This window comes from Nannobrachium achirus (genome assembly GCF_963921795.1).
Source record: "Nannobrachium achirus genome assembly, chromosome: 17".
NCBI lineage: Eukaryota > Metazoa > Chordata > Actinopteri > Myctophiformes > Myctophidae > Nannobrachium > Nannobrachium achirus.
Window position 1 is genome coordinate 57,720,711 of NC_137824.1, and position 24,052 is coordinate 57,744,762.

A 24,052-nucleotide genomic window follows, 5' to 3' on the forward strand; every position below is an offset into this window, starting at 1 on the left:
GCTCCCCCTGGTCACACCAAAGACTTTGATAAATGGGACCCAGTGCCTCCCTGCTTGGCACTCAGAATCAAGGGTTGTTTTGGGGGTCATGTCTACGCTACAGAAACAGGAGATGGGCTCAATTTGTCTAGACTACAGAGCTTTTTGAACATACGGTATATGACACACATTTACATAATAACTGTGTGTCATATTTAGTGGTCTGACTGTGACCTGTTGATCATGACCAACTGAATCTTGGAACCCATTGGCAAAAAAAGGAACCAAAATGAACCCTAACGGGCCCATTTGGTTCCATTTGTACACATTTGTACACAGTCAGAGTTAAGGGGAGACCTTGAAATTTGAAAGTTTGAGAAACACTGCTGTAAGGCAAATGATGTAACACATGGTTCCGTCTGCACACCGTTGCGCACCAAAAAATCCACCTGCTTCTCACCTGTAAGCTTTTAGCAGCTTCTTACCTCTCCTCTTCTCCTCCCACAATCTGTGTCACATGACTGCAGGGGGGGCGGTCAATTGGTAGATCCACCCTTCCTTGATGTTATGAGACTGCGTGTGTCTGTGTGTGTGGTTGTGGTTGTTTTTGTTTGTGAACATAGGAGGAGGGGACTCGCTCTATTTTCTTTCTCTCTCTCTCTCTCTACCTCTCTGCCATTAGTTCCATGCTTCTCTCCGTGTTGTCCTCAGTGTGACTCTAGTCTGGGCTCAAGGATGAGGTTTTGTGACTTGCAGTGTGAGTATGACTGAAGGGGGAAATGTGATGTTGTTGTTGTTAGTTGTAGACTCAGGCGCTGTCTGTCCTTTTCTCCACTCGCAACAATCCACCATTGTTTTTCTCTCCATCTCTCCCTTCCATTTGCTTATTACGCTAATCATGGCAACGTTTTACATTAGTTTTTCTTTCTTTCTTCCTTCTCTCTTCCTTCCTTCCTCACCCCTCTCTCTCTCTCATTCCTTCTCAATAATAATGCATATTTAGGCTAAGCATTATTATTATTGTCTTGGTGCAGACGCTTATATTTTTTGGCATTGCGTTGATAAGTAGTTCCTAATAAGTAGTTCCTAATATTTGAATGAATGGACCATTGTAAGTTCTTTGAGTTTGCAATATGCTTAGAAAAGTCCCTTAAAATTGCAATCCGTTTTATTTAAGTACTACTATTTTTTGTTTTTGTTGTTTCTTTTTAAACTGTTCTCGACACTTTATACATATATTTTTTTAACTTAATTGCTCTGTATGGTTGAGTCTCCTGTATTGTTGATTCTTCTTTCTTGTTTGTTTTTGTCACTCGGCTGTACACAAGAGTCCTTCTTACTGTCCTGTAACTTGTAACCTTAACTGCTGTGCTGCCTCTGGGTGACTGAATTTCCCCCATGGGATAATAATAGTGTTCCCACGGTCATGAAATTCCTGGAAATATTTTGAAATTAGAAAAATATTTTTTCAGTACTGGAAAAGTTTTGGAATTGATCAAGGATCCTGGAAGGTCTGGGAAAAAAATAGCTTTGCATTGTGTTTGGTTATTGATTGTGTTAATACCTCTGAAATGACAAATTAAACATGGGCCAAACTGTCAAATATTAGAGGCAGAAATTGTGAAAATAGCCGATCTACATGCATGAGCATGTAGATCTGCTTTTTTCACAATAGATCTGTATTATACAAAATTCCTCAACTCTTAGTGCTCGTCAGGGTGCCGGGTCCCCAGTTAAAACATGATTATTTCAGGGGTCACAGCCTGAAAAGGTTGAGAACCACTAGCTGGCATACACTACCTGTCTTTGGGCATTGCGCATAGGAGTAAGCAACCTGTTATTGAGCTGAATTATTGTTATATAGTCCTGGAAATTGGGTTTAATATTCTGGAAAAGTTTTGGAAATTAATTGGTAAAAATGTGTGGGAACCCTGTAATAAAGGTATCTATCTATCTTTCTCTTTCTCTCCCCGGTAGACGTGAGGTCTTGGTGGGGCTGTGGTGAGGAGGAGGAGGAGCAGGAGGCCATGAGGAAGAGCGTGTCTCCATTGCCAGGCAACGAGGGCAGGAGGGGCTCCGCGGGCGCCGGCGGCACGCGGGTGTTTGGCGTTCCGCTGGAGGAGGTGACCCACACGCACACCCTGAGTGGACACGAGGTCCCCGCGCTGGTCAAGCACATCGTCGACTACATCGAAGAGCACGGTAAGGGCACGCTCACACGCACACGCACGCGCGCACGCACACACGCACACCCTGAGTGGACACGAGGTCCCCGCGCTGGTCAAACACATCGTCGACTACATCGAAGAGCACGGTAAGGCACGCTCGCACGCACGCACGCACGCACGCACGCACGCACGCACGCACGCACGCACGCACGCACACACACACACACACACACACACACACAGGGCTGTCACAATTTTGACATTTTACAAGACGATTAATTGTCGCTCAAATAATTGCGATTAACGATTTAATTGTGTTTCTGTCGTTGACAATTATATTTCTGTTTGGCTTGTAGGCTTTGAAGTTGCACATGGCAGATATGACACATAACCTAAATATACAAAGACATTACTGACATATTTGACAACTTTATACTTGGAAAAAGAACATTGATAGTGGAAATAGCAGATCACGACGAGTTGTGAGCTTGTAGATCTGCTATTTCCACTACTTTTTGAAAGTGTTTGTAACTATATTAACATTTTTCAACATGGAACGATTATGACGATTATGCAAAATAATTGCGATAAAATCGTGTATCGTGATACAGCTTGGGAAAATATCGTGATATTGTATTTTTCCATATCGCCCACCCCTAGTTAGTTATTGTGTTGAATTGGTTGAAACGGACCAGATCCCATGCCATGCAAAATTCTCTTCTTCCTCCTGTAGCCTAGTATCTCATGTCCAAGAGACGAGATCAGTGTTATATTCACACATTAACGTAATAACACACATTAGGCTCACTCTCACACTTAGATCAGGATGGATGGCTTGCATATCTGCTCGTACTATAGCACTGTGTCCTGATTGCACTTTCCGTTGCACCGGAAGCACTCGGTGCTGCGCCATGAGCTTGTAGATCTGCTGTTTTTGATATATCATGATTCATGAAATCATGACCCATTTTTGCAAATCTTTGAAAGTATACAAAGTAAACATTTGTAACTCAAATCTTTCTTTCTCGGGGTCCTTGGAACAAAATAATTGGTTGGTTGAATGCTTGATTCTGATTGGTCACACGCTGAAATCAGAGGTCCGATATTCCCTGATAACAGACCGCTCCGCTCTATAACAGACCGCTGCCTAATCAAAGACTCAGAGCACCTGCTGCAGTCAAGCTGCACTGTGTGAATCTTGTGCTGTATCCAACATACAGCAACATTTAGAACTAAACTTTGCTCTCAAGAATGTTTTTAAAAATATTTTAAGCGAGAAATAGACAACGTACTCGTAGTATCAGAAAATGGATTCTATCTAATCAGCACTTCCTTGTTTTCCAAGGCGACCGTGTCGCGCTAGGGGGGACGCCCAGCGCAACACTTGTGGAACACTTCCAGCCGTCTGTAAACAAGGAAATACTTTGTTTTGTTTTTAGTTTGGAGTCAAATTATTAATTTTATTTAGTAGCCGGGATAATGAATGGCTCCTTGGTGAATGATGATATATAACATCCCTTAGGCCTGATAACTTGTCAGGCCGTCGGTCTGTTGTATATCGTCATTCACCGCGGCGCCATTCATTATCCCTTACATAACGGTCTAAGAAGTGTTTCTAAACACACAGACACACAACAGTGCAGTTCCCTGAGGCAACAGACAGAGACAAATATTCTAATTATCGTGTTAGCCTTAAAATCCTTTATAATGTGTTAATGACTCAAGTACAGTACACCCCACCGGGTGCTTGTTAAGATTATTCTTCAGTTAACCTTTTCACTCTTGTCAGTAGTTCATTGTAAACCTATACAAACTCGGGAAACTCGGGATTGGCACCAAACAGGTTAACCCATTTAGGCCTAGAATTATTGACTGCTTTAACCAGTGAAAAATAGCAGATATACAAGCTCACAGCGCGGCACCGAGTGCCGCGCTGCGAGCTTGTAAATCTTCTATTTTTGAAAAATCATGATTTGAATAGTCTTTGAATATATCTACTTAAAAGCGAACATTTGTAACTCAAATATTTACTTCTGGGTGGTCCCTGGAACAACATATTTTGAAATGGGGGTCCGTGGCCAAATACCTGTCATTTTGGGGGTCCTTGACATGAAAAGGTTTGAGAACCACTGATTCAGAGGAAGGATTTAGAAGTCGGGTCAAAGATCGGGTCAACGATATTCAAAGACTTGCACTCGTTTTCACGACTTTTCAAAAATAGCACATCTACAAGCTCGCAGCGCGGCACTCGGTGCCGCGCTGTGAGCTTGTATATCTGCTATTTTTCTAAAGTTAAAGCATAAAATAACGGTTAAAGTGGTTAAAATTTAACGCGACTCGGGCACGTTCCAGGTATTTGAGAGTTAACCAAATGGTCAGGTCAGCAGGGAAACTCGACTGTACTTTAACCACTTAACCACTTCCACCCATCTAAAAGCTCTCGACACTTTTACTGCGCATCCTCAGGGTGATTGCTTCTGGGTTAGACTTTCGGTGGGTGAGTTCTGTAGTGCAAACTTTATCACGATTATTTTTTTCACGTTGGTTTTTATGGTTATTTTTCAAGTTGATGTAAACGCTTGCGTTCTTTTTCGAATAAATTAAAAACGGATCGACCAATACATTGCATCTGACTCTGCGCAGATATCTTGAGTATGCTTTCAACCACAGTATTTTCAATCAGACATTTCTGCAGACCCAAAGGAGGGAAGCTTAGTGGAAAAACCTGATGAGTCACAGTTGTTATTATTATTATTTTGACTCCAGGGCAACTCAACTGGCCAGTGAAACAGTCTGTTGGATTTGGGGGCAGCCAATACACACTACATCAGGGGTTCCCAAACTTTTTTGTCTCCGGGCACCCCATAAATATTTTTTTAATCCAAGGCACACCTACTTTATAATTTTCACTTCCAGCATCTTATATTTATAGCATATCGTCGTTGTCGGGTGGAAACCTTGTATGTCAACTGTTCGTTTTGTATTTATCATCTATACAATGTACTAAACTAGTGAAAACAGCTGATCTACAAGCACACAATGCCTCGCATTGCGAGGCGTTGTGTGCTTGTAGATCGGCTGTTTTCACTTGTTTTGCGTGACAGTCTTGTATGATGATGCAGGGCTTTGCTTTACCAAAATACGTACACATATTTTAGTGATTATGTTGCGAGGAAAACGTTGAGATAATGGCCATTTTGGTTAGAACTCACTGAAAATAACTTTGTACTTCAAGTTTAAAATGATGCTAAATATTTTTTCAAGTGTCCAAATAAATTCCAAATATTATCAAATGATCTCGCGGCACGCCTTGACTGCCATCACGGCACCCCAGGGTGCCCCGTCACCCACTTTGAAAACCCCTGTACTAGATTATATACCAACATGACAAGTAATGGACCAGTAGTAAAGACTACAATAGGTCAAGCCACAGCTCTCGGAATAAGACATTAAGCTTGCGTAGCTAATTTATACTTTGTTGTACGGCCGACCGTGTCACCTGCTGAAAATAACCCTTTTCAACCAGCATGTAATCCCTGATTATCTGTGACCAGCTCTTGGCCTTCACCGTAGAGTGGCTTCTACAGTACTAACTGCATGGTCACAGCCAAAAACATGATGCATACTACTGAATCAGGCTGTCAGAGTGGCACACCACACAAGGTCATGTAACACCCATCATGTTATCCCTCCAAGGCCTCTGACTTATTAATGATGATTGTTCTCAGGGCTGGGCAATATATCAATACCAGTAAGACTCCCTAATCAGGAGATAAGCGACCGTCAGCTCACATGTATACACATTTAGGCCTGTAACATGATTTTAGGGCAAAATGTGTAGGAGCAGTGTCCAAAAATGTGTTTGAAAAAATCGGCCTGATGGTGGCGCTAAATGGGACAGATCCATTTTGATGACATGACTGTAGACATACTGTGTACCGCTTTGCGTGATTTTAGGCCAAAATCTGTAGGAGCAGTGTCCAAAAAAATGTTATAGTAGAATCAGCCTCATGGTGACACTAGAAGAGGGCCATGTGAGAAATGAGGATAGGGGCAATGGTGGCGGAGATATGAGTTGGGGAAAAGTGTGACGTGACTGACTGACCGACTGACAGACAGCCGGTGGAGGTTTTGATTGAATGGATATCTTTATGAGACTAGATAATGTCTAGGATATCATAATGTCCATGTTCTTGCAAAAGTGTTGACATTTCCTGTTTTGAAAGGCTGTATTGCAGTAAAGTAATGCAATTTTCAGGAACTATTTTCCTTTCACATTAAAGTCATACTGTCTAACATTCATTTTAGTAGTGTTTTTTGGCGGCACCTGTGGTAGCTCTGATGTCATTACAGCGTCTATGTTCTGTTGGAACTGATTCTCGAAATTCTGTCTGAAACAAAACTACAGAAGTACCGCTCCAAAACAAATGCTGCAGGGTCCTAGTATTCTAAAATACAAAAATAACTATATTTCCGGTATATTGAATAGTTAGTGTGAAAAACATGCCGGTGGTGGTTAAAAAAAAAACTAAAAAACAAGGAGAACAAAAACAACTTTTAATTGAAAATGTTACACAATGACAAACTCTGACATCTCTATTTTGGGCGAACTTTCCAAACATTTCCATTTTCTTTTCCAATTTTCGAAAGTAGCAGATCTACAAGCTTGCAGTGCATCGTGCTTGTAGTGCATTGTGAGCTTGTAGATTGGCTATTTTTGTCAAAGCAAATAGGGCTATAATTGCAAGTGTGTCAACAGCACACAGTTAATGACTTGTTAATGTGCTTGTCTCGAAATGTGGTCACCGAGCCATCTGTTAGGCTGTTGCATAACATACCAGGCCTGTGTGTTCAGAGCAACATAACATACCAGGCCTGTATGTTCAGAGCACTACACGACACTACACTTGCATACTGGAGCTAAAAACACCATTGTCTGTAGTACTTGGGCAGGTGTGTATTAGCATTGTTGGTGTTCACAGTTAACAAAGCAATTTAAAATATAAAACCTGATTTAAAAACAAAAAGCTTTTTGCTCAAGCTATATAAAAACTATTTAATAAAAATCAAACCTCGGTTCGAAGTGGAGCGGTGAATCTGAGCAGCTATACCCTGTGTGTGTTGCTAAATGCCTAAACTGTAAACTGTAAACTGTGCCTGTGAGTGAGTGGTGAGTGTGCCTGGCCTGCACAAAACAGCGCCCCTCCTTTAACTAGTGTGTTGTGTGTGGCCACTCAAGGTATTGCCCAGGCTACGGACAGGGCCAGCCAGCCACCCACCCACCCAGCCAGCCAGCCAGCCAGCCAGCCACATACCCACGGACATACCTGTCTATTGGGAGCGCTTTCACCGCTCCAAAAAGAAACTGTCCTCAGTTAGGCATTCCCAAAGAATGGGACCCAATGCCCCCTTACTTGGCACTCTTTTTTTTCTTTTTCCTTTATTTATTCAGGGAAGCCGATTGAGAGCAAGCTCTCTTTTTTGGCCTCATGGTGGCGCTAGAAGAGGGTTGTGATTTGCCATCCAGGGAGTGTGTGTGCAAAGTTTAGCATTAATAGGGCCAACGGTGGCAGAGATATGAGTAGGGCAAAAGTGTGACGTGACGTGACGTGACTGACTGACAGACAGCCGGTGGAGCTTTTCATAGTAACTGCGACCTGACAGCCCCAACAGCGCCAGAGATGGAAATACAAATAGTGTTACATGAAAATCGGTGTGTAGTGTGTCCTCAAGACCATAAATGTCTGTCGAGACCAATCAAACCTGAAGTTTGTTCCATAAATTAAAGCAGTGTTTCCTTATTCATTGTTCATACGTGGACTTCTATATCTAACGTGTTGAATGTCCAGTAACATTAACATTTGGTTTTAAAAGCGAGGATAGGGAAGCTTATTACACAAGGCCTTATACAGTAAATGCATTAAATATAATGTTGCTCCCTACAAGCTGCGGGAGATGGCCAACACACTTTTTCCTATAAAATACAATGATGGGTGCGAAAACCATCGCCAGTAATAAACAGTAGAGCAGTGTGGTAGACTGCTTCAAGAGACAATGGTTGAATTGTGGGTAAGTCCATTCATGTCCAGGGGGTGTACTTGTACATCAAGCAGCCTTAGCTACTGAGACAAGATACACTCCTGCCCTATGGGCCACAAGGCTTGGAAAGACTTAGTACTTTACCGTTTGGCTAAATAATAATCCCCAACAACGTTATTACCCCTCCGCTGTCAACTGTATAAAAAGCAAACCCTGCTTTGAATTTACCCTTTGTCAAGTCCCGCCCATTGTCCCATCCCTCTTCACACCCATTGGTTGCAGTGTCTTGGTGGGACATTCGGTGGGACACTCCATCCACTACCATTCTAATTCAGTTGCTTCGTATTGTTATTCTGTGTTCAATTCTAACTAAAAAACTTGGTTTCAGTCAATTGGAGCTGCTCAGTGGCAATATAGTGACTCAGCATGTTTTTAAATGTTTTTTATTTCTCCAAAGATTATGTTTTTGCAAATTCAACATCAAAAAGGTGGAACCAGGGCGGGACAAGGCAGATAGAGCCTGCTGGTTGGTCAGCCAGGGACCAACCAGAAGGCTGACAAAGGGTGAATTGTTGTCTCTTCTGAGGGAAGAGGGTGGGTCTACTGTAGAGTGTTATGTAATTGCTCTCCCACTGTTGAGATTCTAGATGTTTATCACATTCCAGGATCAATAGGAAATATTCTAGTGCCCGCTCACCCACACCCTGGTACTGAAGGCACTTGGGGAGTGCTCTGCCTCTGTGTATAATTCAGGCATCTTTTATATGCTCAGCTGTGAGCATTGCTGTCCAACAGTAGCATTGGTAGCTCTGACCAGGGGGGTGGAATCTAGCGGCCGTTTGGCTTTTTAAGGCAGCCCACTATTGACAAAACTCTGTGGAGACTCTGTTCTGGGATATGATAACATCAGATTAACGTAATAAATGGCTAGTCTGGAGGGTTCATGCTGTGACTTAAGGGGGCCAGTAGTCTTACTGTAAATAGTAATAAAGAAATCGCCGGCTTATTGTGTCTAAAAAGGCATATTTAGCCAATTGCCCGCATGCCCCCACCAACTAAAATCTAAATAGCTAAAATGGCTAAAACGATAGGAAGCAGTAAATTAAAACATTTTAACACTCATCTTTTCTTTTCTACCATTACAATCTAAAACAGGGGTGGGCAACTTTGATGCTGAAAAGGGCCGCTATATTTTCACACAAACTCCAGAGGGACACAATGAATATACAGTCAAAAATCGCAGATCTACAAGTTCAAAACACATCTGAGCTTGTAGATCTGCTATTTTTGCAATTTGTCAAATTCGTAATTGTTTTATTTCATTTCAAATGCATGTACAGGTTCTTATGTTACTTATGTTACTTCTTACTTTATGAACTCAATCACGAATGCATTGGACATAAAAAAAGACTAGTTGTAGGCTACTAGTCATCAAGAAGATATTAATATACAGTCGACTGACGTAATTGAAGTGGGTCATGTTTGCACGTTTGGAATTATAACGGCTGAAATTAATAATATATCAGTATTCTGATATCAACCTGTGGGCCGCATCAAGTGAAGGTGGGGGCCGCATGTGGCCCCCTGGCTGCCAGTTGCCCATACATATTATGATCTAAAACATGAACCCTTTTGTCCTTTAAGTTAAGGTTAGCACATACATACATACATACAATGTGGGAAAGGTTGTTTTGTAGTATATGGACACACATCACAATACAACACACATAGCACAAGCATGACCTTCTATACAACAACACCCTTTTCCTGAGCAACTGACAATGAGTACAGTGGCAAAAAAGACCCTCCTCCATCACATTGTTATGTCACGTTACGTTACATGAAGGCTTGTTGTTGTCGAACCCCTACTAGTTGGCTGATTCAATCGGTATGTTATCCATGTATCTTATCATCACATGGTGCGAGTGATGTAAGTGGAGTCAGGAATGATGATGGTTATCAATAGAGGCATGCTTGGTTTGCAAACCTTCCCACGAATTAGGCTGCTGTACAAAACATCCATGGCAATACACACATACTGTACACACAGACATAAATAGTATATAATACAGTATATTAGGTGGCCGCCACATAACAAAGTCATGGTAGAACAAAGAGATGACTTCCTGCGCAAGTCACGAGCCGGATTTGAATCCACACCGTCGTGATTCGCCCTGTGCCATGCATACTTACTGGCTGAGCTGCCTGGATTGCCTTTTGAAGTCTCGATATTTTTGTGCCAGTTAAGATTTATTTATTTATTTTGTAGCTAAAGTCGGCTTTAAACAAATAAGGCTTGATTATGCTCGGTTTGGGAACGTGCCACTCTTAACGAAGAATTGGCATACTTAACAGCCAGACAGCCAAGGTTTGCCAGTGTTTGGTTGATGTTGGTTCCGGGGCGTACCGTGTGGGTAAGTTAGCTTGAACTGCAGAACACGTCAACACTGACACGTTACTTCCTCCTTAAAAGCAGACAGTGGACAGTGATTTATTCCTTATTAAGAGGAGAGAAGGAGACCATGTAAGGGAAGACTCTTGGTAGAATTCCATCCCAAGCCAGTAGGGAGACAGCCTTTTGTAAAGCGCTTTGGATAAAAAGCGCTATATAAATGCACCATTTACCATTTACCATTTTGTAAATGAGAGTCTTAATCACTACGCCGTCAGGCACTGCTGTTGTGACCATGTTGTTTTTAAGTAAGTAAGCCTTGCCGAACCATGAGCCCCTCAGGACAGGAGCCCATCTCCTGTTTCTGTAGCGTGAGGCAGCTTGATGTACAAGTACACCCCTTGGATATGACACTAGTATGTTGCAATCCAATCCTTGGTGCTGAGTGCCAAGCAGGGAGGCACAGGATGCCATTTTTCAAAGTCTTTGGTGTGACCCGGCCAGGAATCAAACCCCGACCTCCCCGTCTCAGGGCGGACACTCTACATGTTGTTTTTAGTTGTTCCTTAACCCATTTAGGCCTAGAATTATTGAATGCTTTACCAGTGAAAAATAGCAGATATACAAGCTCACAGCGCGGCACCGAGTGCCGCGCTGCGAGCTTGTAGATCTGCTATTTTTGAAAAAGTCGTGAAAATGTGTGCAAATCTTTGAATATATGTATTTTCAAAGCGAACGTTTGTAACTCAGATTTTGCTTCTGGGTGGTCCCTGGAACTAGATATTTTGAAATGGGGGTCCGTGGCCAAATAAATATCATTTTGGGGGTCCTTCACATGAAAAGTTTTGAGCACCACTGACATAGTAGTCTCTCAAGAACAGACTAACTGAGCTCCAGTTAAGTGAAAAGGACCTTTTCTTTGACGATGGCTGGCCAGATTGCTGACATAGAAACATAGTTTTTTTCCAAAAATCTTAGAGGGATTCAAAAGACACTTATAGAATCGGGTCAAAATTCTAATTTTCACGATTTTTCAATAGTTAAAGCATAAAATAATGATACTCAATATGTGTACCCGTTCTAAATGGGTTAATAAATACCCACTTAAGCCCCATATGGAAAGCCGGCTTCCTATAACCCGTCACCAAACTGTTCAGAGGTCAATAAATCAATAGAGACTAAATCAAATTACAATTTCAATCTTGATTCTGCTACAGGGGCCCTACAGCACTTATAATCAGCTATCATTGTATTTTTCATCCATGCATTACTCACATTACATTATTATTACACATTATTTTTACTCAATTTTATCATTTTTCACCCTATACTTTTACATTACTAATATTACAGCACTACTCTCACTAAAACATCTGTAGAGTTTACATAGTTTGAAATATATTCATAAGATTTTGCCTATCAATTGATGACACCTTGATGGACAATTTCTCTATTCACTATATATGTCTCCAATGAGGTCTTGAGTCTTTTTCACTATTCAGAATGCAAATTTTCCATAGGGGGAGGTCTTTTTCAATCCTCTTTTCCCTAGTAAGTGATCACAGCATTACAATTTGGTAAGAGAAATGTGATGTTTTACACTGCATTTGTGAATTGTCAGGGGCTAGCTTACATTTGGTGGGTTAAGAGTAGCCACAACAATCATTGTAGTTTTGTGTCCACAATTGTTCCAATTTGGGCATGCATTTTAAGCGGATTTTTCCCCTGGACCCCCCCTGGGGTTTTAATACCTCACGGCTACAATAAGTGCCACAACATGGATGCCTTGCTGACGGTGGTGCAAGGTTTGGCCATTCTTTGAGATGCTGCTCTTTTTGAGTGTGCTCTGTAAAAAATAAGTGGACGTTAATTCATGGATTTGTAGGCCACCAACAAGCACAGTACAATAGCTGGCACAGCATCTCTATAGAGAGATAACTGGCATTGTCATTTTAATACCAAGCCATTACTGAAGAGTTATTCAAAAACATTCAAAGTCGGTCTTTAACTAATTTATGTTTGGAATTGGATGCTGAGCTGCAAAGAACACTTTGCACTGGAGGACAGGAGGGCGGTGGGTTGAGTAAACAGAGGACGTTTGCTTATTATTAACCCTAACCCATGTCTGAACTTGGTGAACTTTAAAAGCTAGCCCAAATGTTACTGATCAGTAGTTTAATTCAGGGGTCTTCAACGTTTTCAGGCCAGTTGAGAGAGAGATGAAGCAGAGATCCCCCACAACCTTTTCATAGATTCCATATAGTTTCATTGTTTGACAGCACAATCATCAGTGCATTTTGGATTCATGTCAATTTGTGTTTTCAGATATTTAAGCACTTGAACCGTCAACACTTAATAAACTTGACCTTTCACTCTGTACTTAGTCTGCTCTTTTCCCCCTTCTACACCAAACCTCTTTGCCGAAAATAGCCGATCTACAAGCTCACAACGCCTCGCAGCGCGAGGCGTTGTGAGCTTGTAGATCTGCTATTTTGGCTACAGTTCTCAGAATATGAACACTAGGGTTCAAGTTGTTAATATAAAAAGGATTGGACCCCCTGTAGTAACTCTGAGGACCCCCTAGGGGTCCCGGACCCCCTGTTGAAGACCCCTGGTTTAATTGATTGTGTGTGTGTGTGTGTGTGTCCTGACAGGCGGCCTGGACCTGGAGGGCCTCTTCCTCGTCAACGGCAACGCGGAGCGCGTTGATTGGCTGCGGCAGCGCTATGACAGCGGCGAGGAGGTGGAGCTACAGAAGGAGGCGGACCTGGCGTCCGCCGTCAGCTTGCTCCGCCTCTTCCTGCAGGAGCTCCCCGAACCGGTGGTCCCCACGGCCATCCAGGGACACATCCTCCAGCTTCTCCAAGGTGGGTGTCCTCTCTCCTGGTTACATGTCTCCATTCCGACACTAACCCTATACCTAACCCTAACCTTATACCTAACCCTAACCTCTATGGAAGTGCTGCCACTCCGACAATAAGAAGTCAATGTTGGAAATGGCAGCATGTCGGAATGGAGAACAGTCACTTAATGGGGCCCACAGGTTAATATCGGAATACTGATATATTATATTAATTCCAAACATGCAAAACAGGCCCTCCTTTAACCCATTTAGGAAAATCAGAAATTAGCCTACAAAAACAATATGTTGCTACATACTGTAAGCCCCTCCCATACACTAAAATGTGTACCCGGCCTGAATGGGTTAATTACTTCCATATTAGTAGTTTTTGTTGGCTAGTATTAAAATTGTACTCTTTTTATGTCCAACTTATTTGTAATAAAGTTCATAAAGTTTACATATTGTAAGTGGCCAATAACTAAATAAAGATCACCTTGCATTGCGACACGTTTAGCGCTTGTAGACTGGCTATTTTTAGCTACTTATTTGTGACAGTTGAATGATGGAGTGAGACATCAATTTACTAAATAAGTTACGTTCAAATATGGAGATAAGAGGTTTCTGTCGACAGCAACAGTATGCAATGTGGCCCCCTGGAGTGAGTGTGGAAATACAGTGGGGCCCCTCTATCATCAAAGTTGCCCAACCCTGCTCTAAAGGATTCCAACCCTACTCCATGTTGTCAAACAAATCAAAACAAAAAAGGCTGATCTTTGCAATTCACACTGGCATAAAGAGATACCACTAAAACCATGTTTTTACCTGGTCCTTGCGTTGTCTCTCCCTGGTTTTCCCACTGCCTCCTTTTTAATGGACATTTATAGTGTTGTGGTGCCATACACTTACACTTACTCCTTTTGGGAAAAGACTTCCAATAACAATTATTTTGTGATGGTTTAAAATACTATGATAGTATTGTATGTATAATAATGTATTAATTTACTGCATGTGAAAAGTGTAGATAACTCCTCCAATTCTCCCTCACACTCAGGGTTGTCACAAGGGGGGGGGGGATGGGACTGAGTTACTAGGGCCCAAGGTGGAGGGGGCCTTCATTATTTTATACTTTAGCTATTGAAAAATAGCAGATCTACAAGCTCACAGCGCGGCACCGCTGCGAGTTTGTAGATCTGCTATTTTTGAAAAGTCGTGAAAATATGTGCAAATCTTTGAATATACCGTATGTATTTTCAAAGCGAACATTTGTAACTCAAATTTTGCTTCTGGGGGGTCCCTGGAACTAAATATATTGAGATGGGAAACATAAGGTTTTTCAAAAAACCTTAAAAGGATCCGACACAAATTTCACGATTTTTCAAAAATAGCAGATCTATAAGCACCGAGTGCCGCGCTGTGAGCTTTTATATCTGCTATTTCTCAATCGTTAAAGCACACAATAATGCGTAATAATGCGCTCCCAGTCAATGAATCCTTGTGCCCAGGGCCCAGAATTTGGTGCGACATCCCTGCGCACACTCATCTATTGTTGATCATCCCTTATAATCTCCTGTCCGGTTTTTCCATGTTGTCTGACACCTTAATTAAGAGCGACGGGGGATTGGACTGTTTGTTTGTGTCTTGGTGAACAGCTCAGTCTCTAAACCACCTGGTAATCTGTCACCTGACGCGTTGTCTCTCTTAGACCTGCTGCTTGTTGTTTTACCTTTGAAACCCGACGCCACCGCTGTGTCTCATTAGTATTTGCTATACATATAGCAACATCATTAAATGTAATCATAGAATTATTGAATGCTTTAACCAGTGAAAAATAGCAGATATACAAGCTCACAGCGCGGTGCCGCGCTGCGAGCTTGTAGATCTCTCATAGTAGATCTCATTGTATATCTCTCATAGTAGAACAGACTAACTGAGCTCCAGTTAAGTGAAAGGACCTTTTCTTTGACGATGGCTGGCCAGATTGCTGACATAGAAACATAGGTTTTTCAAAAAATCTTAGAAGGATTCAAAAGACACTTATAGAATCGGGTCAAAATTCTAATTTTCAAGATTTTTCAAAAATAGCAGATCTACAAGCTCGCAGCGCGGCACTCGGTGCCGCGCTGTGAGCTTGTATATCTGCTATTTTTCAATAGCTAAAGCATAAAATAATGATACGCAATAATGTGTACCCGTTCTGAATGGGTTAATTTAGCTTTTTTTGAATAAGAATTTGAAGGTTTTCAGAAGCCGTTGGTTGGGTTTTAGAAGGCTTTTTTAGACTCAGCCTCAGGTCTAAATGGGTTAACTCCGCCTCCGTTCCCTAATTCACACCACGTCATAGTCTCATGGATAATCTTATGTGTGTATATCTACATAACAAGAAGCTGCTGCTGTGTGGGAGCCAAAAAGTGCACAGTTGATAATTGTGCTGCTCTGTTTATATGGCAAGGTTTTCCCAGTATTGGAAAATAATCAAGAAGGTTTATTTGTCACCACTCAAAGGGCATTCACAGAATATTCGAATATCAAAGTCACTATTCAACATTGTTCACTGAAGTCGAATATTGGCTTATTTTTATTTTTTTGATTTCTTCTTTAAAAAATATATATAGTTTATAAAGCGTGGCTAAATAGGAAGTCATAAGAATGAGTTGTCAATGCCCCTGGTGGATGAATTTGTAAATGCTCTATACCAGGGGTTCTCAAACCTTTTTAGGCCGTGACCCCCAAAATAAACATATTTGAACTGGGGACCCCCACCCTGACAAGTACTTGGAATTGTAGGTATTACATTTAATGTGACTCGGTTCTGCAGATAAATATTGTGAAAATAGCTCGCAACGCCTCGCTTTGCGAGGCGTTGTGAGCATGTAGATCTGCTATTTTCACAATGTTCGCCTCTTGCTTACTTGATATTTGACAGTTTGGCCAGTCCAGTCAATACTTTGTGGTCGAATAATTCGAATACTAAAAATCACTATTCGTGAATGCCCTACACCAATCATTCACATACAAGCAGTGAAATGTTTCTGAGTGGTCAAAATGCCTACCAAATCAACGGTTTTCCCCATTTCAAAGTTCTGTATCTCAGTCGTCCAGCTTCCGGCGCCGCAGCCTAGTGTGATCTACAAGCTCACAACGGTTGCATCTGCGACGGGAGGTGAGCTTGTATGTCTGCTGTTCCCCGGAAGTGTCCCACAGATAATGCTACAGTAAATTCTCGCGGAAACAGTTGGATATAGTATTGGAAAAAGCATTGGAACTGTACAACACAACATGTTTATGACGACGATGCTTGTCCGTTGCAGAGGACGGTGGTGAGGAGGAGGTTCGTAGGAGCCTGCGCTACGCGCTGCAGCAGCTGCCCCAGCAGAACTACGCTCTGCTGCGCTTCCTCTGCCGCTTCCTGGCCAGCGTGGCGTCGCTGCAGCCTGACAGCTGGACCGTCGGGGCGCTGGCCGCCGTCTTCGGACCCGACATATTCCAGTGAGTTGACCGCACAGGCGCGCACACACATGGCACACGTCCTCCCTTTTTAAATACCAAACTGCTAAGCCGCAACCAGTGTTGATTTCGTCGACTAAAACTATGACGAAAAAATGTTTGTCGACTGTGTTTTTTTCACTGACGAAAACTAAATAAAAACTAAACGAAAACTAAGCTGTGGTGACTAAAACCAAGACTAAATATATTGACAATTTCATCAACAAAATAAAAAAAACTATACTAAAACGTTAGGGAGGGACTAGTGGAGAAGAGTCATTTTATGTTTGGTTGCTCTCAGGTGTTGCGTGCTGAAAATATTTTCAGCACAAAACCAAGTGTAAAATCAGTCATTACGATGCCATCAGGGCCTGCCAAGATACACTTTAGTCGACTAAATCAACTGTAGATTTAGTCGCCTTTTTCGACTAAAAGTAGACTAAAACTAATACTTCTCAGGTGACCAAATTATGACAAAAACTAAATGGCATTTTATTCAAAATACTATGACTAAAACTAAATCAAAATTTGCTGTCAAAAACAACACTGGCCGACCTGAAACGTTTGGGAACCCCACTGCTCTACCCCCGGTGGTTCTCACATTTCTTGGCTCGGGGTCACCCCTGTAAATAACTTTTACTTCCACGGCACCCCCTGAGTTACAATAGCACCTTTTGTCATATTAACCCCAAAGATACAATATGAATATGGCCCAAGGAAAACGGGAGAGAATATTTGTGTCCAATAGGCCAGACTGAAAATTCATTTTTATATTTTTTTATACATTCAACCACTTAAACCCCAGTATTTCTATTCGTGGGGAACACACAAAAAATAGCAGACCTACAAGCTCACAACGCGACACGTTGTGACACGTTGTGACACGTTGTGAGCTAGCAGATCTACTATTTTTGGTGAAGACACTTTGGTGTACTGCAGGCTGAAAAAGAACGCAGTAAGTACCGGTACAGTTTAACTCAGATCCGTTTTACTAAGTGTAGAGGGTCTAAGAGCAGGGGTTGACACTAAGGTCTAAGAGGCACTTGCCTGTCGGGCAAGTACAGGTCATGTTTTACTTGCCCAAAGGTCATGTACACTTGCCCAAAAAGTAAATCGTCCATTATAAAATGATAGGAAAGATTTTAATTACCACTCAATTTAACTAAATAAAGATTTTAAATCATACCTCAATACCACCAAATCCAAATACCTAGGTAGTTATGATTGCTATGGTTTCACACTTCGTCATTTTATATATTCTTTTATGGCCACGTTCAGGTGTTTAGACAGATATCTCTTGTTGTGTTTATAGACGGTTGTGTCCCCTCTCAAATGAGCACTTGCCCGGTCGGGCAACCTGAAAGCAAACTTCACCTGCCCCAAAGTTTTATTTACCTGCTGGGGGCAGGTGGGCAAGCCTTAGTGTCAATGCCTGTAAGAGGTTAACCTGAAATGACATTGATACATTCCAAATATTATCTAAGTATTCTGAGGCACCCCTGGACTTGGGTCAAGGCACCCTAAGGTGCCAGGGCGCCCACTTTGAGAAGCCCTGCTCTACCCTTTTCTGGACCGGGGCCCACGTGAAAATCTGGAAAGTGTTCGCACGGTCAGATGGGTGGTTGACGTGCAATTTCAGAGCATGTACAGTATGTTTTAATGAACTTGCATAGTGTACTCTTAAAGGAGTAGTTCACCCCCAAAATGTCATTTTTTATATTGATTACTCACGCTATGGAGATTTGAGTTCAATAATATGTATTTGTATTTGTCGCATTCCTAAGACAAAACATTTGATTATAGTAAATCTACCTCCATTGATTCCAGATGGGGACCCGAATGCATTTGGTCGGTTCGATTCCCGATCTGGACGACCTTTCCCGCGCGTCACTCCCCATCTCTACCCCCATTTCCTGTCAGTCTACTCTCCTATCAATAAAGGCATAAAAGCCCCCAAAAAACTAAACTTAAAAAAATATGTGTATTTAACCCATTTAGGTCTAGAATTATTGACTGCTTTAACTATTGAAAAATAGCAGATATACAAGCTCACAGCGCGGCACCGAGTGCCGCGCTGCGAGCTTGTAGATCTGCTATTTTTGAAAAATGGTGAAAATGTGTGCAAATTTTCCAATCTATATTTTTCAAAGCAAACTTTTGTAACTCAAATCTCTGCTTCTGGGGGGGGTCCCTGGAACAACATATTTTGAGATGGGGGGTCTGCGGCCAAATAAATGTAATTTTGGGGGTCCTTGACATGAAAAAGTTTGAGAACAGCTGATTTAGAGGAAGGATTTAGAAGTCGGGTCAAAGATATTGACCCAACTTGCACACATTTTCACGTTTTTTTTTTCTTCAAAAACAGCAGATCTACAAGCTCGCAGCGCGGCACTCGGTGCCGCGCTGTGAGCTTGTATATCTGCTATTTTTCACTGGTTAAAGCATTAAATAATGGTTAAGCGCGACTCGGGCACGTTCCAGGTATTTGAGGGTTCATGTGTGTGTGTGTGTGTGTGTGTGTGTGTGTGTGTGTGTCCACCAGTCTGTCGCTGGAAGGCGAGAACCTGCGGGAGGAGGCGGTGAGCAGGGTGCTGGCGGAGCTGCTGGACAACCAGGAGGAGCTGTTCGACTCGGAGGAGGACGACGAGGAGGTGTCCACCACCAACGACTACAGCTCCATCAACGAGCAGGTACCGCCCATAGACCGTAAAACATATGGACAGTGCCAAGCCATTGGTTTCTATGCAGCGCAACTGAAGTATTTTGGGTCCTTGGCATGGGTGTAGCCATCGTAGATTGAAATGTGATCAGAGGAGGCTATTGGCTGCCGGCGGAACTATGCCCCTGGTACAGCCGCACCGCACCGCACCGCCCCGCACAGCACCTCCGCCACACTGGGGCTGCAACCATACATTGTTTTCACCTCTTTTTTGATTCATTTGAGCTTCAAACATCAACAGTTGACGCAAGTATATCGTCACTGTCGGGCAGAAACCTCGTATCTCCAAGTTTCAAATGTGTATGTTTTTTTCACAAAGCAAAGCCCCGCTTCATCGTACAAGGCCGTCGCACAAAGGTAGTGAAAACAGCAGATCTACAACGCCTCGCGGTACGAGGCGTTGTGGTGCTTGTAGATCGGCTGTTTTCACTAGTTTAAATCATTTTTAAAAATGATGAATACAAAACGAACGGTTTTGGACATACAAGGTTTTCACATTATCTCTGCTGTCGGGCCGAAACCTCCTAACTCCAAAATGTTGATTTTCGGGAAAATGATCTCAAGTGGAGTTAGGAGGTTTTGACCGAAGGGCTTTTTACTACTTTTCATTGGTTCAATATTATTTTAACCAACACTCAGATGTAAAGGGTGTTCAATAGCCCTGATTTATGCCAAATAAAAAAAAATCTCAAAAATGGAGTTAAGAGGTTTTGGCCAGACAGTGACAAAATCTTTCTTTCTTCATAATCTACTAAATCAATTGATTAACCGCTTATGCCCAATTGTATACTTTTGTACAACGGCGTCACGAAAAAAAAAACTGCAAAAGCCGTTCGTTCGTTGAATAAACCATATTTTTCTCCTCCGTTCATCCTTCCTTTTTGTCCTTCCTTCCAGTATTTCAGCCACACACACACACACACACACACACACACACACACACACACACACACACACACACACACACACACACACACACACACACACCATTAGTCCAGCTTTCAAGCGGGGGACATGAGAGGCTTTGATAGTACAAGGACATTGGATGTTGCATCACTTCCTGTGTACTGGTTGGAGGATGTGACCTTGTCTAGTTGTACTCTGTGTAGTCTCGCGTAGCCAGACAACTATTCCACAATCTCTGAATGCTATATAGAGTCTGGAACAGCAGCTCCCTAACGGCGAGTAATGGAAACGGCCATTACCGTTCAAGAGAATATATTTTAAAATGTCATTTCTGCTAAGCAGCAAGCTAAACATGCTTATATGATTTTTATTTATATAATGATAAATGTCTGCGATGTGAGACTGAAACGGAAGTGACGAGGGGGCTTCACTTCCGCTTCATCTCGCACTCATCGTTTCTATTTCCCTTTACCAGACTGTATGCTGGGAGCATTTGACCAAATCGCGGAGGCAACAGTCTGGCCACGCTAGACTATACTCTGTGTTACTCAACAGTAGGGCATTCACCAAATATTCGAATATTAGAATATCAAAGTCATTATTCGACGTTGTTCACCAAAGTCGAATATTCGCTTATTTAAATTTTGTATTGTTTTCTCTTTATTTAAAAATATATAGTTTATAAAGCTTGGCGAGATAGTAAGTCATAAGAATAAGTTGTCAATGCCCCTGGGCCTGGTGGATGGATTTGTTAATGCTCTATACCAGGGGTTCTCAAACCTTTTTAGGCCGTGACCACCAAAATAAACATATTTGAACTGGGGACCCCCACCCTGACAAGCACTTGGAATTGTAGGTATTACATTTAATGTGACTCGGTTCCGCAGATAAATATTGTGAAAATAGCGTTGTGAGCATGTAGATCGGCTATTTTCACAATGTTTGCCTCTTGCTTACTTAATATTTGACAGTTTGGCCAGTCCTGTCGAATATTCGACTATTCGAATACTTTGAGGTCGAATAATTCGAATACTAAAAATCACTATTCGTGAATGCCCTACTCAACAGTGATGAGATGCTAATAGAGTGAGCTCAATCGTCGCTTGTGTAGCAAAGAAAAGAAAACGTATGTCAATTTTTATATATTTTCATAATTTTTAACTCATTGAATGCCATTTCAAGATGGCCCCCAAGTACCAGACTGCCACTATCCTAGATTTCTAGTGCACGGATCAATTTTTAGTGCACGGATCGTGCACGCCCATGCACCATATATGCATCATATGTGTAGTACTTTTTAACAGCTTTCAAACAAAAAAATCCGCTTGGAAATCCGTTCAGGCCTTCATGAGTTACAAGCCTTCAAAGTCAGACAAAACAAACACTGCCACCTTCCTAAATTTCGAGTGCACAGATCAATCTTTTGTGCACGGATCGTGCACGCCCATGCACCATATATGCATCATATGTGTAGTACTTTTTAACAGCTTTCAAACAAAAAAATCCGCTTGGAAATCCGTTCAGGCCTTCATGAGTTACAAGCCTTCAAAGTCAGACAAAACAGCCATTTTTGACATTTTGAAAGATGTGTTTGTTATGGGGCTAAACATGCAATTTCACAATTGCGATCATGCCTAATACATTTGAGGCATTTTTAGAAATTTTTTTATAAAAAAAAAATTTGAAAAAAAAAAAAAAAAATGTTTTTTTTTTTTTTTTTTTTCAAAATGGCTTCCAACTCGGGAAACTCGGGCTGTGGCAGCCTGGGACTACTGTAATAACTCGGGAAACTCGGGCCTTGGCAGTCAATGAGTTAAATATACTGTACATTGTCCCCAGTTTGGAGACGATCATTCAGCAAAAATAGAATATCTACAGCAGGGGTCTTCAATGTTTTCAGGCAAGGACCCCTTAGTTGAGAGAGAGATGAAGCAGGGACCCCCACAACCTTTTCATAGATTCGTAGTTTTATCGTTTGACAGCACGATCATCAGTGTATTTTGGATTCACGTCAATTTGCGTGTTCAGATATTTAACCACTTGAACCGTCAATACTTAATACATTTGACCTTTCACTCTGTACTTAGTCTGCTCTTTTTCCCCCTCTACACCGAACCTCTTTGCCGAAAATAGCCGATCTACAAGCTCACAACTGCGAGGCGTTGTGAGATTGTAGATCTGTTTTGTAGATCTGTTTTGGCTACAGTTCTCAGAATATGGACACAACGGTTCAAGTTGTTAATATAAAAAGGATCGGAAGATTTGGAGGACCCCCTGTAGTAACTCTGAGAACCCCCTGTTGAAGACCCCTGATCTACAGTACAAGCTCGCAATGCCAAGGTTTAAGTGGTTACCGTTCGTTTTCAGAAAACTTCCTATCAAGGGTTAACTTTTCATGTTACTTGGCCAGCAGGTCATTGGGATTTCCTGTGCTGCCTTATATAATCATGCAATGCGTAGCGTGACATTTGCGGGGTAACTGTAACTTTTGCTACGCCTGCCCCATTTCTCTGAAGTTATGGCCTTCCCACCGTAAAAAAAACCCAGAGATCCTGAAATAACCTGAAATTATGTAACCGTGCCTCTGACACGTTAGTTCAGTGTGTCCAGTATGTGCACAATCATCATGCATGATCCTTGCATTGTTCTCCGGTGTGTGGCACGTACGCACGCGCTATGTGTGGAATGTGGTGGCTCAACTAAGTAAACACATGCAGTTCCCCACTTATTAAGCCCCTTTTCCACTGACATGGCCCAACACCACACCACTCCACACCGCCGTACCACTTAGCTAAGTGATACTATAGTAGCTTTCGAGACGTTCAAGTAGGCCCCGATCCAGGAAAAGTTGAGAAAAACTGATTTAGATGAAGATATAGCCAGCCTAATGCGTTGCCGGGTAAAATCATTATTTTCCCCCAAACCTTTGCTGACGCACATCTTTCGTTACTGGTTGCGGTTGTTTCCATATGCATGTAGGTCCGTACATTGTTCTAAAACCCACATTGTATCTGAGGAATGTAAACGCCAGACTAAACAAATAACAAGGCGTTCACTCAGTGCTGAGTGATGTGATTCCCCCACCCAGTGTTGTGTCTCTACAGTCTAATGACTGGTTTCTCCTCATACCGTAAAGAGCAGCTACAGTGGCTTTTGAAAACCATTGATATAGAGCAGGGGTTTTCAAAGTGGGTGACGGGGCACCCTGGGGTGCCGCGAGATCATTTGATAATATTTTAAATGTATTTGGACATTTAAAAATATATTTAGTATCATTTTAAACTTGAAGTACAAAGTTATTTTCAGTCAGTTCTAACCAAAATGGCTGTTATCTCAACGTTTTCCTCGCAAACAAAATCACTAAAATATCGTCACTGTCAGACAGAAACCTCTGTCGCACAAAACTAGTGAAAACAGACGATCTGCTGTTTTCAATAGTTTAGTACATTTTATAGATGAGAAATACAAAATGAACGGTTTTGGATATACAAGGTTTCCACCCGACGACGATATGCTATAAATAT

The 24,052-nt window shown here is 42.0% G+C and overlaps 1 protein-coding gene across 4 annotated transcripts in view; it reads left to right on the forward strand.

Moving 5' to 3' along the window:
• fam13b (family with sequence similarity 13 member B) overlaps window positions 1–24,052 on the forward strand; it is a 126,512-nt gene that overhangs the window by 37,364 nt on the left and 65,096 nt on the right. For 3 of the 4 annotated variants that reach the window (XM_080745997.1, XM_080745996.1, XM_080745999.1), the window contains exons 3-6: window positions 1,957–2,181; window positions 13,233–13,445; window positions 16,729–16,906; window positions 19,446–19,593. In XM_080745997.1, coding sequence (XP_080602123.1) covers window positions 2,007–2,181; window positions 13,233–13,445; window positions 16,729–16,906; window positions 19,446–19,593 — 714 coding nt within the window. In that variant the 5' untranslated portion in view covers window positions 1,957–2,006. Of the gene's footprint in view, window positions 1–1,956; window positions 2,182–2,247; window positions 2,294–13,232; window positions 13,446–16,728; window positions 16,907–19,445; window positions 19,594–24,052 lie in introns of all 4 variants that reach the window. The other variant, XM_080745998.1, reaches the window with a different exon arrangement.